Genomic DNA, 17,725 nt, shown 5'->3' with positions numbered 1-17,725 from the left:
GACTCGACTCTTGATTTCGGCTCAGGTCGTAATTTCAAGGTTTTGGGATTGAGCTCCACACCAGTCTCTGCACTGTCAATATAGAGCCCAATGCGGGCTTGAACTCACAAACTGTGAGATCATGACCTGAGCTGAAACCAAGAGTTGGACGCCTAACCGACTGAGCCACCTAGGCACCCCAAAAATCAAGCCTGTTTAAGTGCTCTCCTTGTTTTCAGAGAAGTTCTCCCCTGATTAGGCACCTTTCCAAAATAGCACCCCTCCATTATTTTCTTAGTACCTCATTTCTTTCGTAGCACAAAATTTATTTATTTGTAGATAATTTGGTGGTATTGCTACTATTTATACTGACCATTTTGCTTACATGTTGGTTATTTGATATTAGTGAACAGGGGAGTAAGATGTGGCAGTACCCCTGAAAGAGTAACTTGATCAAGAGAAGGTATCTAACGGCTTAGGAACCTGGGGCAAGTAAAGAGGAAGAAATACAGACTGTTCAAGAAGGGAAAGAGGATGAGCACAGGGGTACATTTACTGGGAAAAGGAGATACGTAGTCCTCTAGGACTCTGGGGAAGGGTGAGAGAAGTGTAACTTTGGACATGTTTAGGGTATAATAGAGATTAAATAAAGAATTGCTTGAATCAGACCTGATTTACTGAATAAAGAGTGGAAAAATAGATGGAGTTAGAAGGCTTAGAATTCTTGTCAGGTGGAGTGCCCTAAGAGAACAGGGTGAGGCTCCACTTTCAGTTTGAGGCAAGTTAAGGTGTTTAGTAGGAGGTTAGAAATGATGCAGGGGCGGGTATAAGTTACACATTGTGCAATCACACTGATGAGGACCTATATTCTATTGGGGCGAATGTAGCATTGACTGAAGGTAGAATGTCATGAATGTGCTGTGACCACTATGTTAAGAAAGGGGGAATGAACTCTTACCCAGCTGTGCTCTAAACCATTGTGACTTTGGGCATAGTCTCCTCCCTGAATTTGAAAGGCGTTGATCTTGATCACCTCTACAGCGCTGTTCAATTGGCACACAATGAGAGTATATGAAATAGATGAAATTGAGTGAGGAATGGTTTAGGTTAAAAGTAGGTGATGGGTGAGAAGAAGCAGAAACAGGTATGGTGCTTATAATAACCTTCTAACTCTGTCATAACAGTATCTAACGTAATATATCTATAATTGTTTTGTAGAGCCCCTTGTTGACAATGTTTATTCACATATCTGAACTCCTTCTACTTAAAAGTAAAAGTTGGTGGGGGTTGGCTTTTGTATCAGACTACCTGAATTTTACTTTTAGACAAATGTCTAGATCAGAGAACTATGACGGCTGTTATGTATCTTCATTGTATCTAGAGATTTGACATAATCTTTGAGTGTATCCTTTGTAGACAAGAAATAGTGAATGGGTGGCAGCACTCCAGTGAATTTGCAATTTGGGACTTACCTGATAAGATGACACAGGATTCTATTCTCATTGCAGTCTTTGTCACCATTTTTAGTGATGGCGTGGATAAAGATATTGATGGCTCGCTGATCAAATAGCCAGGACGTTAGATAACAGAATCAGAATCAAAGATGATCTCAGCAGGCTTCCACTAAGAGCCAAATATGACGAGATGAAACGCCATGGATGCCTCTAGTGCATGCTTCCAGTTGGGCCAGCACGCACACGGCACAAGGACAGGAGGCACGGGCTTCCTTCAGATCTTACCTCCATTACTCTCTGTGTGACATATGGCCCCACATTCAAAAGCATAAAAGAATAAGAATTGTGAATTCTCTTTCTCCCTCAGTCATGCCGTGTCATTCCCCAAAGGCAACCAGGATTATTAGGGTTTTAAAGTGTATGCTTCCAGAGAAATTTTATGCCAGTGTAAGCAAATTGTGTGTGTGTATATTCCCCCGACCCGGTCCCGTTTTTCTACAGATGGGACTATATTAGCCACAGTGTTTTTGTGCCTTGGTTTTCCCCTCATATTCATGACTTTATGTTGGAGGTTTCCACATATCAATGTGGTCATTTTCTTTTAAGTGGTTGCACAGTATTACTTTGTAGGGATGAATCATAGATCAGAGTTTAGCTAACCAGTTCTTTGCTGATGGGCGTTTTTGCTGTTTGCAGTATTTATTACAAGCAGTGCTGTAGTCAATAATTGTACAGTAGTTTTATCTATGGAATAAAGTCTTAGCAGTGGTATTGGTAGGTCAAAGGGGGATTCTACTTTCTAATGTCACTGTTGTCATCCCTGCTCTCCTGTGTCATGTATTCTTAGAAAAAAAAAAACAAAACAGAACTGTACAGCTGGAGAGGGTTGTAGGTACCATCAAGTTCTCAAAGTCTGTCCTTGGGCTGGGGGTAGCTACAGGCTATCTCAACATACTTGTCAAGGAAGAATATATACGCTTCACTTTGTGATAGAATGAAAATGTTGCCATTTTTATTTCAATTTTCCCTTAAAGCATTATAATTTTATACCTAAGCAAAATTTAATGTTTTGAGTAGTACTCGAAATACAGTTTATAACATTTTAGGGAAATTTTGAGAAGAAGCACATCTTGGAGATGATTTTTTAAATGATAGTTGCCTGGCCTACAGTGACTTTGGTTCATCAGGCAAGTATTCTTACAAGCTGTCTTGAGAAATGGAGATATTATCACTGGCTTAGGGCCAAAGTTAACAACTTTGAAAGAATGTGCTACTGTAGTAATTTTGAAATTATTTTTCTCCAAGACACATCATTTTTTATCAATTTTTAGCTAATTGTGTGGAAAATGGAGAAGTGGAATGCTTTAATAAAATTTTGTGATGAGAAGTAAATTGTAAAAATTAAGTGTAATATTACCAGCCCATTTAGAGACTTGTATTACCTTAGCAATTGTATATTGGGAATTTATATACAACTGTGTCCTTAATTGCTATTTTTAGATGAACAATTTTAACCATGTTCAACGTTGTAAGCTCGTAAAATTTGATGTTATTGTTATGTCATACCAAACATAAACAAAACTATTTTATCATTGTCCCTAGAATCCGTTAAAAGCCAGTTCCGAAGATAGATGTTAAGATTCTTTTTCTGTCCTTAGGAGTTTATAGTCAGCATAGGACACTTTATGCAAATGAAACAGGAGGCAATCTGCACAATAGCTTTCCAGATTTCATATTGTAGCGTAAGTAGTGTCTTTACTTTGTCAACAGGTCATTGTTATGTTACTTGTTCAAATCAACTACAAGTATATGCTATTAATATCCACAGAGGCAGGCTTTGCTGGGTGATTGATAAAAGTAAAGCTGTATCCCGTCTGTAACTTCTGTGTCTAGCACTCATTTCCCACCAAAATGGAGAGTTGAATTTCTACTGTTTCTCTTATAGTGAGCATCTGTCCTGCGCGTTCACATTCTTTCTTCATGGAGAAAGTAATGTGTGCACAAGTGTGGAGATTGCCCAACACCAGCCAATTTATTTAATCAATGAGGAACATATACACATGGCTCAGTCTTCACCTGCACCATTTCAAGGTAAGTAAATGGTGATGTCCCCGTTGCCTACCTCTTCCCCACTCCATGGATAGTCACCTTGCCCAGTAAGATTTGCAGATGGAGATGTTATCTTAAATGGACATTTTAAAACTAAGCGTAAGGGTCAACTTCTGAAGAAGAAAGGAAAGACTACCATTTCACATGAATAGCTTTCTAACGTTTTGCTGAAAGCTTATAGCTTACCACATTTACAACATGGTCTTAGGTGAAGTTGCATTAAGGAATAAAATGTAGAGCATTTCCTTCAGAACCAAAGGAGGTCAATAAGTATTTGAAAAATAGGACCCAATGAGTAACTGACAAATCATATCAATCAAAGGTTTTCATTGTTTTGTTTGTTCCATGGTTTCAGGCATGCGCTGACCTACAGAAAATTACTGTTAAATTACTGTTTTTGAAATTTCATCCAGAATCAAATTTCTAGAGTCCCAGTTTCTTCAATAATGTTAATAACTTTATTATTTTATTTTAATTAAAGACTGCATTGGTGGTAGTTTTTTATTGTAATTTAACTTAACATTTATAATTTCATTAATTCTCAACCAGTCACCTCAATATCCCCAAAATAACTCCATGTCCATTTTTTCTAACCATGAATTCTAAATCTTTGTTTTTGGAATCCAGAATTTTCTATGAATAGCATTATAAATGTTACAGTACTTAAATGTAATAATATTAGATTGAACCATCTGGAAGAATTTTTTTTGGTTCAGTCTAATTTACTAGAGATGTCTGCTGTGGTCTCAGTATATCCCACAATGTAATTTTTTAAAAACACTGATATTTTAAGGGATTTAAGTAAAATATTTTTATGGACTTATTAACAGCCTGTCATGAGTGTTTAGCCTCCATATTGTTTATGATTGCCTTTTGGTTTCCTACAAATGATTCTGATTTAATTTGATAAAAACATCTGTTCCTTGCCCTAAAGATAATTGAGACTTTTTTTTTTAAGGTAAAAAAAGAACATTGAATCCTCATTTGACTGTGTCCTAATTATTACCTTTCCCCCCCTTACTTTGTAACACATTTTAAACTATATGCTTTATCATTATTTAATTGGGGATCTTTGCTATGTAAACTGCTACAAAATTCAAAGCCCAGTCCTCAAACTGTACACTTTGGAGTTGTACAGTGTGTGCATATTGTGGATTACCAGAATTATTTAAATATTGTGTTTTCTTGACTGTAAAGGTGTTGAGGACCATCTAACTTCATTCTAGACTTTATCACTGAAAATGGAAGTGTTTATTTATGATAATAATGGAAGGAATTCCTAGTCATGAGGGAAGGCAACTAACCTTGTAAGTTGGGAAAGATAATATTAGCATTATCAGGTCTCCATAGACCACTTATTTAAAGGCTTCCTCATTTGCTACTGACGTCTTGAATCGTAGAAGACTTTTGTGGGATGTTATGCTGCTTATTTCCCATGATCGGTATGGAGAAGTTACATTCTTAGGGCAGGTATTAGCCTATAGATAATTACAGTAAAAATAATTAACCATATTGGTGTGGGAATTTCCTGGAAGTATTAATACAGAAACATTGCCCCTGACTCACTGTGTTGGTTGGAATCAGTATTTTTATCCCATCTGGCTCAGTGAGGAACAGGAGAGAGGCAACAAGGAGTATGTGATGTCTACCGCTGTCTCTGTCTTGAACGATGTCATATATCAACTAGCTGTTAAAAAAAATTAAAGCCATCCAAAGAAAGAACATCTCATTTTATGACTATGCTGAGATTTTTTTTTTTTTTTAGAAATTAGGGTTAAGAAAAAGTTTATCCCCAGAAAAGTGTTGTTTGGAAGGTTAGCCTCACCCCAAGGCCACAAACTGGCTGGGTTATATACTATATACAGCATCGTGTTAACTACATTTTTGTGTCTAGCTCAGTGAAAATAACATCAGGTCAAATACTGAAAGAGAAAGATAGAGGGATTTTGAGTCCTTTACTTTGAGTATAATAAATTTTATTTGGAGTTGTTTCATCAACAGACCTTCAAAACAGCCGTAACTGAAATTATAACGTAAGGATTATGTTTCAGACTTGGTACATTAAGACTTTTTGCTATACAAGTTTTCTTTATATCTTATTTTTAAAATTACTACAGACATTCAGGAAGTCTCAGAAACCCTGGGAAGAGTATTCAAGTTCTAGGCAGGTTTTGGGGGTGTGCGTATTAAATGGCTTTCTTTTGTTATAAAAGATTCAGTGTTTGCATTGTATAGGCTATTATCAAACCGTTGTGTATACGCTTTAATATACAGATAGTTTATATTTTGTGTGTTGATACAGCTGTCTCATAATATTTTTACCTTCCCCATTTAATTTCCTTAAAAAATTGACATGAGTTGAGAGGTGTATAAGTAATAGGTACTAAAATGAGAAACTGTAAAAAATCAGACTTTGAAAGGAGTCAGGAAATAAAGAGCCATATCCAGTAAGCGATGGTATGCTTTAACCTAAATTACCACATATGCAGCATTACGCTTAAGTAGAAATTATCAAGTCGATCTTTAACATCTGTTTCTCCTCCCTGCCTTAGTACTGGTAAGTCCTTATGGCTTAAATGGCACGCTGACAGGCCAAGCATACAAGATGTCAGACCCCGCCACCCGTAAGTTGATTGAGGAATGGCAGTATTTCTACCCAATGGTGCTGAAAAAGAAAGAAGAGTTGAAAGAAGAAGAGGAGTTGGGATATGATGATGATTTCCCTGTGGCAGTCGAAGTAATTGTTGGTAAGAGAAAATATTTTGCCTGAAGAACTTTATTCTATCTTCTTCATCTTTCTTAATTTAAAAAGATAATCATTGAGATTCATCAAAAATAAGCTCCGTAATTCTCCCATCTTTTTTTTATTCTCTTGACACCGTGGTATATGCTGAGTAGTTATCTTGCCTGAAGCACCGAGGTCCCTGTATTCCAAATGCTATTATCATAATGTTGGAGCACGTGTTTAAACAGCTATTAACTTAGGAAGGAATGGAGCACATCACTTCTGGCAGGACCTCACGAGCGTCTCATGTTCATCCTTGAGCTTTGCCTCTGACCGCTAGAATAATCAAGTCGGCAGCCTGCTGTGAGCTGTTTCTCAGGCCCGGTTCACTCCTTGCTCTCTTTCCTCACAGGTGGCGTTCGGATGGTTTATCCTTCAGCATTTGTTTTAATCTCTCAGAATGACATACCGGTTCCTCAGAGCGTTGCCGGTGCTGGAGGCCATATTACCGTCGGGCAGCAGGGACTGGGTAGTGTGAAGGACCCAAGTAACTGTGGAATGCCTCTCACCCCTCCCACCTCTCCAGAACAGGCTGTAATGGGTGAGTACAATCCAGGCATGTCCTAGGTGGAGGAGGTCACAGAAAAGTACGTGGTTCCCTTGCCGTGGGACGGATGAGCAAACTCACGGTGAGACGTGCCTTGTGGAGGAGGTGGAAGGAACACAACAGGGGGATTTTGCAAAATGGAGGAAGAAAATTTTCGGCGAACACAATTCCGGTGCTTCCAAATTTTTATTGTGCTGTGTTAGTCTCCACTCCATTCGGACAGTGTGGTTGCTTCTCTTAAGTTCGGTACACACTTCTATCCCTTTACACAAAATTAGGGCACAAGCTGTAGGCTGCTCTTTTTTTCCTTAAACGGTGGAAAACACTAAATCAGAATGGCTGAAGCGTGTGCCCAGTTCACCACTGCCAGCCAAGGGCAAGTCTAGGATGATTCTTTCCTTATTATATTATAAAGTTAGACTGGCATCTAGGAACTCCGAATCAAATAATTTGTTCTGTCAGTAATCTGTCCACATTAGTGACAAGTATTAATTACATGTGAAAAATTTTAAAATGTCCTTAATGGAAAAATTCAGAAATTGTTTAAATTGGGAGCATTTTGCCTTCTTTGTTGAGTGGTATATTTTCTGTGTTAACTTTTTGGTTGTTGTAGTTGACTTCATTTTAATTGGAAATCTAGTCAGTAAGGAAAGGATACTCATCGGACTTGAACTGAAGTGAGATCATTTATAGGCTTTTTTAATGCGGGCCACGTTAGCAAAAGCATCAGAGTAAATAAAGTCTTGGGTGGTGAACTGAAAACAGGCTATCAAGCATGATACATACTTCCGTGGTTATTTTCACGAGATAAGACAGTATTTCAGAATTTCTAGCATGCTGCTTGGCGTGTGGAGGGTATTCAGTAAATGTTCATGGCTAAGCAATATATTGGGGACAAGGATAGATACTGTGATTGAATGCACCTAATTTAAAAACCTGGCTGTGTAGCTTTCACTAGGTGAGTTGGCTGTACTCACTTCTCATGCTTGTCTTGAACCTCCGTCTCCTTCTCTGTTAAGTACCGTGTACTTTACAGAGCCGTTACATATGCTAGGTGACGTACTCGCCAGAGCTCTGTAAGCAGCGGAGCAGTATGTGGATGGTGGCGTAAGTGGTTTTAAAGCGGTACTCACAACACCAGCTCCAGCACACGTGATTGTGGTATCTAGAAGGAATTATTCAGAAACTGTGTGGAAGGCATACAAGTGGGCAACACGCAGCCTCTGTCTTTGGGAGCAACGCACTTGCTAACACCGTGAGAAAAGGACATCCAACTCTAATATGGTGCAGCAGAGAATTTGGATGACCCGTTGTGAAAGGATTTGCTCAGTGTTTATTCAAAAAGAAAAAAGAGAAAAACGCTTTGACAGTTTTGTTTAATAATCATCATAGAAAAGATCTATTAATATAAAGACTAGAATTATCGGTATTTTGAAAAGTTGGTTAATTACATTTCTTCTTGAGGCTTGGATTTTAAACACTTGGGCTACATAAGTTGTCATCAGTTTTTGTTTATTTGGTTGTTTTTCTTTTTCCTGGTACTTAGTGAAATTTATATTTAATGTAAAATTGAAAGCCTGCTGTATGCATGATGTCCTGGCATCGTGTCAGTTCAGAACTCTGAATTTCACAATTCAGAAACACCAGGTTTTGTTTATGGTGGTTTTCAGTAGGGACTTCCTCACTGTAGATCTTCAAATTACTTTCCCTGGACTCTGTGTGAGTATCATTGTGCTAAGCCCTGGGTAAATAAGTCTCCCCTGATGCCTGTGCTCGCTCGCTCGCTCTCTCTCTCTCTCTCTCTCTCTCTCTCTGACTAACTAACTAAAAGCCACTGGAATCTTTGTAAAATGAATTTGTCTAAATTTTCATATGTGATAATAATTATGATACGTTGAAGTATAGCTTAGGACTCCTAATGTTTCTCAGAGTCCTGCTCAGCCTTGTCATTTGTGTAATGACTAACATTGCACATTGACGTTTTCCTAGATACAGGACAAAATGGGTTCCCTTTTCCCCTAAGATGGCCAAGAATCTCCTAGATTAGCAGGGGAAGGAGGGCCAGCTGGTTTTGGTGAAATCATTCATGCCACACGTGGATAGGTACATCAGCTTGCACCTTCTGTTTATAGAGATAATTTTGAGAAACAATATTCAACATGTATTTGACAGCATGGAGTACAAGTCTTATTTAATTCCCTTTGAGATATCATCCACCTTTTAGTTCAGTCATTAAAAGCTACTGAAAAGCATGAACTCAGTTTTAATCAGGAAAGACTGTGCCTTATTTTCCCTACCCGTCTCTTTCTTTGTTCATAAATTATCCCTTATGGTGCCATGGACATATGATCTCTTTAGCTAAATTGTAAGCTGTTTGGGGGACAAAGGGCTGTGTTTTCTATTTCTGTTTATTTCTCCACTTTTCCTAGTTTTATAATAAGCATTTGAAAATCCATTATAAAATTGAAATGAATTACTTTGTATCACAAACCAAGTAAAGATGAAAGATGGTAATGAAAGACCAAATTTCTTGTCTCCTTTAACTTAACTCATTTGTAATATAATAATACTTTTATAGGGAACAAGCAAGCAGTCTTCAGTTCCTTAGAATCATAAGCATTTTGACACTGGTCTTTGTTTTTTGTTTTTTTAAGATAGAGCTAAGCCTAACCATTCAACTTATATAACAGTAGTGTTCCATTGTTATCAGGACTATTAATTTGTGGTATTAGGATGTTTGTTTATCTTTCAGATGAGGGTAGAGATTTCTAGGGTGCTTAAAATTGATTATTTCGGTCAAGATGTTTTGATCATAGTTCGGTTGAGAATAAAACCCGGGATTTATTTATGAAGTCAAAGGGATGAAAGTAATTGAATCAGAATCTAATACTGAAAATCAACTTCAGTATTTGTCTTGTATGAGATAGAAGTAGTAAAATACTCATAACCAATAATCAGTATTACCAGCAATCATAATCAACATAATAGAAAGAAATGGATTACATGCCAACTATAGTTGGGAAAACTCAGTGGAGTTATTAGAGAGAAACTAGTGAATAATCCTCTGATACAGAATGTCGAGACAACCTCTTTCAGTGTTTTAGCACTAAGCTTTCATAAATAGTGTCAGGCATAAGGACAGACAGTTCCACACACAAATTTGAAATCTGACTTTGTTAAAAGCTTTGTGCCATTAAGTTCTTTTCTCCTACCCAGGGCACTGGGTGCAGTTGCACAGCCGTTAAGCTAAATGAGCATAAAGCTCCCTCTACTGTTTTGTTCTTCCTTGAAACTTACTTATTGTATTGGGGATTTAAAAATTTAAAACAATCTATTCATGTTTACATTTTTAATGTTACTGTGTAAACCCTTACAAGTAAGTTGTCTCCAATATCTGTAGAGTAGGAATGCCTCTGTGTGGGCATGCCCTTGGGGTGCGTGAGTGTTGATGTGTTTAACTATTTTAGGGAGAACACAGAGAAGCATACAAAGTGCCGGTCTGCAAATTATGCTCATAGTTACAGATAGTAACTAGTTGCCAGGGGGGTGGGAACAAAGCTACATGAATAATACGAGTTTCAACAATCAAAATATTTCTGTTAAATAAGCTTGCGGTCTACGTACGAGGAGATCTTTTCGGATAATTTCCACATTACAGATTGTCTTTCTTTTTCAGGGGAGAGCGGAGGTACGCAGAGTGCGGTCAGTCACCTAGGTTCCCAAGACGGGGGGATGATAACTATGCACAGTCCAAAGAGATCGGGGAAGATTCCTCCAAAACTCCACAATCACATGGTCCATCGAGTCTGGAAGGAATGCATCCTCAACAGAACCCAGTCCAAGTATGACTTCTGCATTCTGTCTGGGTCATGCTTCAGTAGCCGTCTCTTTGATTACTACATGAAGAGTGTCACTCACATTGTGCCACTGGGTGACCCAACCTGAGGAGTCATTGGATTCGTAGTTCATTTTTTTTTTTTTTAACTTAATAGCACAAAATTCAAAGCAAGGATGTTAAAGACGTTTACTTTACTGAATTTGATTATTTAGGAAATTTTGAAGTTCTGGTCATCTCAAGATTGGCACAGTATTCATCTGGCATTTTTTTTAGCACAGATGGTGTAGGACAGTAGTCAGTGGGTGTGGTTTTCCTTCGGATACCAATTTATGAATGTTTTCTATTTACAAAGGGAAATGACCTTCGTCGCATTTTCTGTGACATTGGCCTTCTGTTTTGAATGACAATACAGTTCTGAACTGAACTGATGACAGAGGGGTGTTTACCAGCAGCTGTGCTTCTGTTGGTTGATTTGGGGAAGCCATATTCTTTTCTTCCCCTACCAGACTTTGCTTTCCCCTACCAGACTTTGCTTCCTTCCTTTCCTCCCCTACCACCTATCCTCCTGCTCTCCCTCCCTGCCTTCCTTAACATTATTCTGGAAAAGAGGAAGAATTGATTCTCAGAAGAGACTGCTGATGATTATTTTAGTTGCATGAATGAAAGCAAATAGTAGTTGATAAATACTATTCTACTTATCCAAATTTACGTAAACAGATTCAGCATATTTTCACATCTCTTTTGATAGAACTGAGATGTCCCCTTTTTTGCCTGAGGAAAGTAAACAAATGAGTCTTCATTCTCTAGAACAGAATAAATATGGATGCTCTTGCCAATAGCTGCTAAGAACTCCACTCCTTTTAGAAATTAATTAAGTGTTCTTCAGTGACTACTTAGAGTTCTGTATACAGATTTAAAACCTGTCTTTTGGATCGAGCTTTTAGGAAATTCATACTATATATTTATTCCTCAGTGAATTGGTTCTGGAGTAGGCTGCTGATGAAGATACAGTACATAAAATCTAGAATAGTTGCAGCGGGAGATTATATATCATGTTATAGAATTAAAAAGGTATCTTTAGTCACTAAAAAATTATCCTTTTCTTTAGAATAATTGGTACAGGTGTTTTCACCTCTATCTACAATGCCTAGATGATTTCCAAGTTAACATTTTCTTTTTCTTTTCCTGTCATTTACTGTCTTTGATTTTTGTCACCACTAACCTATCACCTTCGCCAACTCTAACAGCCCTTTGTGGCAGCAGCACAGAGCAGGGAAGTGACACCCAGAAAAGCAGGAGAGGGTAGAGAGCAAGAGAAGTCCCTCCAGAGCCATCATCGAAGCACTTTGCAATATCAGCTGTGGCAGAATCAGCAATACAAAAATACTGCCCGGTGTTTTCTTGTCACTGTGTAATAACAGACACTGCTTTTTGCTACCAATTACCAGTGACATGTAAGAGGTCATTTTTTTTCTTGTCTTTAATTCGCATTACAAGTGTAAAGTGCTGCCCTTAAATGCTAGTAAATATAGGAGTTTTAAGAATGATTTAAATAGTCTGTCCCAGGGCATGTAATTCACAGATGCTGCGACAAGATAATTTTAAAAATTTCGGTTATTTCTACAAAATTTAGGTGGCTTTTTAAAGCAACGGCCCATAGTGCCAGGTAGTGTTTTAATTGCTCTGTGTGTCACCCGTGTTCAAATGTACTTTATTCTTAAACAGAAGTATTTTGGATCCTGCTTCTTCTAGTGCAAAGAACAAGTTGGTTCCCCCCCCCCCCCCCCCCCCCCAAATCCTAGCCTTGGGTCGCTTTGAGCCATCTCTCAGCTAGCTAACATTACTATGTGTAATGTATTTGGGTCTTTTAAACATTTTTCTCCCAGAGGTACGAATATTATCTCATGTTGACACAACTCACCTTTTTAACCTTATGTAGGAGGAGCCAAATGTCGACTCCAACTCTTGAAGAAGAGCCTGCTAATAATCCTGCTACTTGGGATTTTGTGGATCCAACCCAAAGAGTCAGCTGTTCTTGCTCTAGGTAGGTGGTGGACGAGGCAGAACGGGGGTCGGATCGGATGGTGGCACCTTTTGTTGGCTGTGTCTCCTGGACTCTCAGACCGCTTCTTCCCCATCATTTTGTTTTGTCTTTTCTGTTCAGCCTTCTTCCTCCTCCAGTAGAGAAGAAAAAGATAAGTCTTTTCTTCTATGCAGATGGTACGGTTTTATTGTCAAAAAGAGCTTTGTTAGATGACTGGCCCTGTGATCCAATTGTTCCCACAAGTTTCTTCACAGTAGCTGCCTCAAAACTAAAGGCATCAGTTTGATAAGACAGTCTCTTCCCCTTTAAATGAGTTTATTTCATAATTCTTAATTTTAAATAGAGATAAATATTAAATAAGTTGGCTAGAATTCATAGGATTTGGATTAAACAGGCCTTCCATAGATAATTTGTTTTGTTGTTGGTACTGCTGGTGTGTTTTGATGCTTGAGGCAGGTATTTGGTAACAACATCTGCCAATGGCTAAAATTCTTGTTCATTCATTTAGATATTTGAATAGAACCTTGAGTTGATCTCTGTAGAAAATTTTTGCTCTCATGGGTATTACCTTGACTTAATCACTCCTTGTGGTAGTGGAGTCCTATTGTCCTGGGCACTCATGAGGGTTCTTAGGTTTCTTTTCTTTTCTCTTCTTTTCTTTTCTTTCTTAATTTATTTCGAGAGAGAAAAAACGAGAGCGTGCAAGTGGCAAAGGGGGGGGGGGGGAGAGAAAGAGAGAGAGAGAGAGAGAGAGAGAGAATATGAATCTTAAGCAGGCTCCATACTCAGCACTGAGCGCAACGCAGGGCTCAATCCCACAACCCTGGGATCATGACCTGAGCCAAAATTAAGAGCTGGTTGCTTAACCGACTGAGGCACCTGGCACCCCAAGGTTCTTGGATTTCTTAAGTGTGTGTCAGCCTTACCCCCAGCTCAGCTGACTGTTGAACATGTGATGGTGATTATTCACTTAATGAGCAACTGGGAGTAGCTTTGCTTCCAAACTGTGTATTTTCACATGGGATACTGCTCAGCACTTAGAAAAACTTCAGTGGAGATCATGCATATTAAGAAAAAGGCCATTCATTTCCCTAGTTTAGATAGGGGTTCTTAATGTGGCATAAATAAGTTGGCTTCCGAGTAAGGAGGCAGTCAAATGACCCCTGAGAATATATGCAAACTGTGTGTGTGTGTGTGTGTGTGTGTGTGTACGCATGCACACGCGCGCGTGTATACACACTTAAACAACAGTTTTGACACCACCTTCCTGTTCTCCCCTGCCCTTATTGTTGATTCTCTTTGTCAAGCTCTGCCTTACTAGTCAGCCTTTTTTTTTTTCCTTTGAGAAACATTGTAAGTATCAGCCTAATAAAACTCACTATTGATTTTTTCAAAGAGGATGTTTTTGAAGAAGTTGCTCCTCTCTGAGCATGTGAGAATCTCTCTCTGATCTCAGGGTAGGTGTGGTATGTCAGCTGAATCTCTGTTTTACTTCTGTTTCTTGGCCATTGTAAATTGTGTGACAAAAAGTATTTTCCTATTAACATGGATTTCTAAACCGCCTACAGCCAAGTTATAGGCCACCTTTAGAAAGCACCTAGGATAAAAATGTTAGTGTATTTAACTTTGCTTGTGCCTTCGTCTTGTTTTTGGTCTTAATCTAGATTTTTCACCTTTTTACTGATTTCTGTGACATTTTTATTTGGTACCTCAAGTTCTTTTTACCTGAAGTGTAAATAAATAACACGTTTTCTTTTGTCCCCTGAAGTTAATCCTTTTTTTTTCTTCACCAGATCTTTACCTTCAGGTCTGTTTTGTAGTTATGCATTTGATTCTGTTGAGTCCCAAATATTTATCTCTAGACGTGACTTCCCATATATGCTTTAGTCTTATATTTACGGGAATACCTTTGAGAAATACCCTTGATATTGACAAGTCTCTTTTCTCACAGATCAGGCACATTTTTTTAAGTCACCATTTTCCCTTCTCAGCCTAGAGACATTATCATTTATATATTTTTCTTCCATTTTATAGATGATTTTTATCCTTGTATTTCACAATGACTTCCTTTGAAATATCTATGGTAGTAATTCTATTTTCCCCATTCTTCTAGCCACTGTGTGTGTTTCTACAATGTTTGGCCCTGCTTCTGGTTTCTTCCCACCAATGGACCACCCATATAGTTAGCTTTCTGAGCCTGATCTGCCTGCCTGCTCCATGGAGGCCTTTTACCTGTTCAGAGATTTGCAGTGATAGTCTGTTACTTACTGATGTGTCCCTAATTGTAACCATTTCACAATGTAGCTGAGTTGTTAAGTACAATTGAAAAAAAAAAAATGACTTTATATGAGATTATCTAGTTTGCAAAAAGTCCTTACCTTGAAGAGGCTATCATAAAATATCTATCAAAGGATTGGTGTGGTTAAATGCTCTGAGAAAGTCCAAATGAAAAAGTTTTATGTAAAAGACTTTTAGAGCTTAGGTTTTAAAATAAGCACCCCTAGAAGATTTGATTGAGATATTTTTCAGATGAGACATTCACCTCTTACTGTGGTATGGTGCCCCGCAGATTTAAAGGACAATTTTTACCTTATTGACAATAGCCTTATGCTTAAACAACCTTCTTCAAAGTCAGATTTTTTTTTTTTTTTTTTTTTTTTTTTTTTTTGAGTAGCAAGGACTTTAGCAAGAGTCTTTTTGGATTATCTACTGCAGGATTACCAAACCCATTATGGAATGGTCCACTCCTCACACTGTTTAATGGCCTTATGGGGCAGGGTGGCCATCCTGCTGTCCCACTAAACCATCCCATTATGCCACACAAATCCGTTTTACTGCCCACTAGGGCATCATTTAGTGCAATGCAGCAGTAATTTAATGCCACCCTAGCGGCCTCAGAGAGTTACTGCTACACCGGCAGGAGAGCTTACATGTTTCCCTGGGTTGATTTATATATTGGGAGGAACTGGCTGACCTGCTATATAACTTTGTTGCACAGATTAAACCTTGGCATCGTCTCGTGGGCCCTTACTGAGCAATATCTCACACCTGTGCTTACCAAGAAGTGTGTTAGGGTATGAGCAGACTTGCCATCCTGCTTAGTACAGGTGCATTTGTGTACATGTGTGCTTTTAGTATTCACTCCCCCTCTTTTTACTTCTAAGTTTGTGAGTCTATAAGATCCAAAGTTGTCTTTCCTTCCTTCTTTTTTCCAATAATAGTGGCGTATAAGGTTTGTAGTCTGCTTATTCTATTAAATATTTGTAGGATCGACCCTTGGTTTCACACTTTGGGGGAAAATCGCATAATTATTTTGTTCCCGATTGACAAGACTACAAGCTGTTATAAACCATTCTATATTGGACTTAGTAGAGTGTTGTAAGATAGAAATTGGAAGCTTTTTTTTCTCTCTTTCTTGGCGAATGATCTCATTACTCTTGGTTTTAAAATGCAGTGTGAACACGTTATCTGAGTCCCTTACCAAATTTGAAAGATTTGGGAATTTTGCAAATCCGTCTTTTGGTACGCGCTAGCGACATTAAGTCCATCTCTTACCTGCTGGATTGTATGTGATCAGTTCACTACTCTCTGTCAGAGTGTGTTGCAGTTTTTGTCATAAAAATAATGAGCCTGGAGACCTTTTCCGTGTGTTAGTGCAGCCAGTGTGTGCTTAGCAGGTACAGCCTTCTCAGAGGCATCTCTTTTGTAATGTCATAATGGTGCAGGGATGTCATACTTCCAGAAGAGTGCGGTTGTTCTCAGGTGTGCGTTTCGTAACCTTATTTTAATTCTCATTTCAGGCATAAACTTCTAAAACGTTGTGCAGTAGGACCCAGTCGACCTCCCGCAGCATCTCAGCCAGGCTTCGGTGCAGGACCATCATCATCTTCATCTTTACCACCTCCTGCTTCCAAGCACAAAACGACAGAAAGACCAGAAAAGGGAGACAAGTTGCAGAAGAGACCCTTGATACCATTTCACCACAGGCCGTCTGTGGCTGACGAGTTCTGTGTGGAGCAAGATACACCAGGACAGAAGCTAGGGTTGGCAGGGATCGACTCCTCCCTAGAGGTGTCTAGCAGTAGGAAGTATGATAAACAAATGGCCGTGCCTTCCAGAAATACAAGCAAGCAAATGAATCTGAATCCTATGGATTCACCTCATTCCCCTATTTCCCCTCTGCCACCAACACTCAGCCCTCAGCCACGAGGTCAGGAAACGGAGAGTTTGGACCCGCCATCTGTCCCTGTGAACCCAGCCCTCTATGGAAACGGGCTAGAACTCCAGCAGTTGTCAACTCTGGATGACAGAACTGTCCTCGTAGGCCAAAGACTGCCTCTGATGGCAGAGGTCAGCGAGACAGCCTTATATTGTGGGATTAGGCCCTCGAACCCGGAGTCGTCGGACAAGTCGTGGAACAGCTATCGTCTCCCGCCCGTTGACGATGCTGAGTTCCGGCCTCCAGAGCTCCAGGGCGAGAGGTGTGATGCCAAAATGGAGGTAAACTCAGAGAGCACCGCGCTGCAAAGGTGAGGAGACTCTGTCCCACCCACCCGATCGCCCGCCGACCGAGGCATAGGGTCTCCAGGATCAGGGCTACCCTCCTCATGTCTCCATTCCGTCCCTCCAGAGCCAAATGAAAGAGGCTTTTCTTCGCCATTCGAGACTCTGCATTTGGAAAGTGTTTCAAAGTCAAGTGCTTTGTCCTTCTTGAGGTTTCACACACATGCACACACGTGTCGTTGTTTAAACATGTTGGCATATAAAGGTTTCATTATGGCATTTAGTACATTAGTGCGGATTTATTTTTGGCCTGCTGTTCGTTAGTCACAGAATGTAGCTTGGTGAGACTTTCCGTATTGTGGTCAGTGCCACCCTTTATATGTTGGCACTTTTAAGGAGGGCTTCGGGTGCATTCAAGTGTGTATCCTGCATCTAGTAATAATACTATTTATAGTGCTTTTGAGCT

At 39.1% G+C, this 17,725-nt stretch overlaps 1 protein-coding gene across 2 annotated transcripts in view; it reads left to right on the top strand.

Annotated features, from left to right (window-relative positions):
- Nucleotides 1-17,725, top strand: part of MED13L (mediator complex subunit 13L) — a 307,503-nt gene that overhangs the window by 243,040 nt on the left and 46,738 nt on the right. For both annotated transcript variants that reach the window (XM_047828831.1, XM_047828830.1), the window contains exons 5-10: nt 3,379-3,524; nt 6,095-6,289; nt 6,680-6,868; nt 10,551-10,716; nt 12,652-12,756; nt 16,557-17,285. In XM_047828831.1, the coding sequence (XP_047684787.1) occupies nt 3,379-3,524; nt 6,095-6,289; nt 6,680-6,868; nt 10,551-10,716; nt 12,652-12,756; nt 16,557-17,285 (1,530 nt within the window). The remainder of the gene's footprint in view (nt 1-3,378; nt 3,525-6,094; nt 6,290-6,679; nt 6,869-10,550; nt 10,717-12,651; nt 12,757-16,556; nt 17,286-17,725) is intronic.

The sequence above is a fragment of the Prionailurus viverrinus genome, chromosome D3 (genome assembly GCF_022837055.1).
Source record: "Prionailurus viverrinus isolate Anna chromosome D3, UM_Priviv_1.0, whole genome shotgun sequence".
Classification (NCBI taxonomy): Eukaryota; Metazoa; Chordata; class Mammalia; order Carnivora; family Felidae; genus Prionailurus; species Prionailurus viverrinus.
Note: the sequence above shows the minus strand (reverse complement) of the source record. Positions and strands in the feature narration are given on the sequence as shown.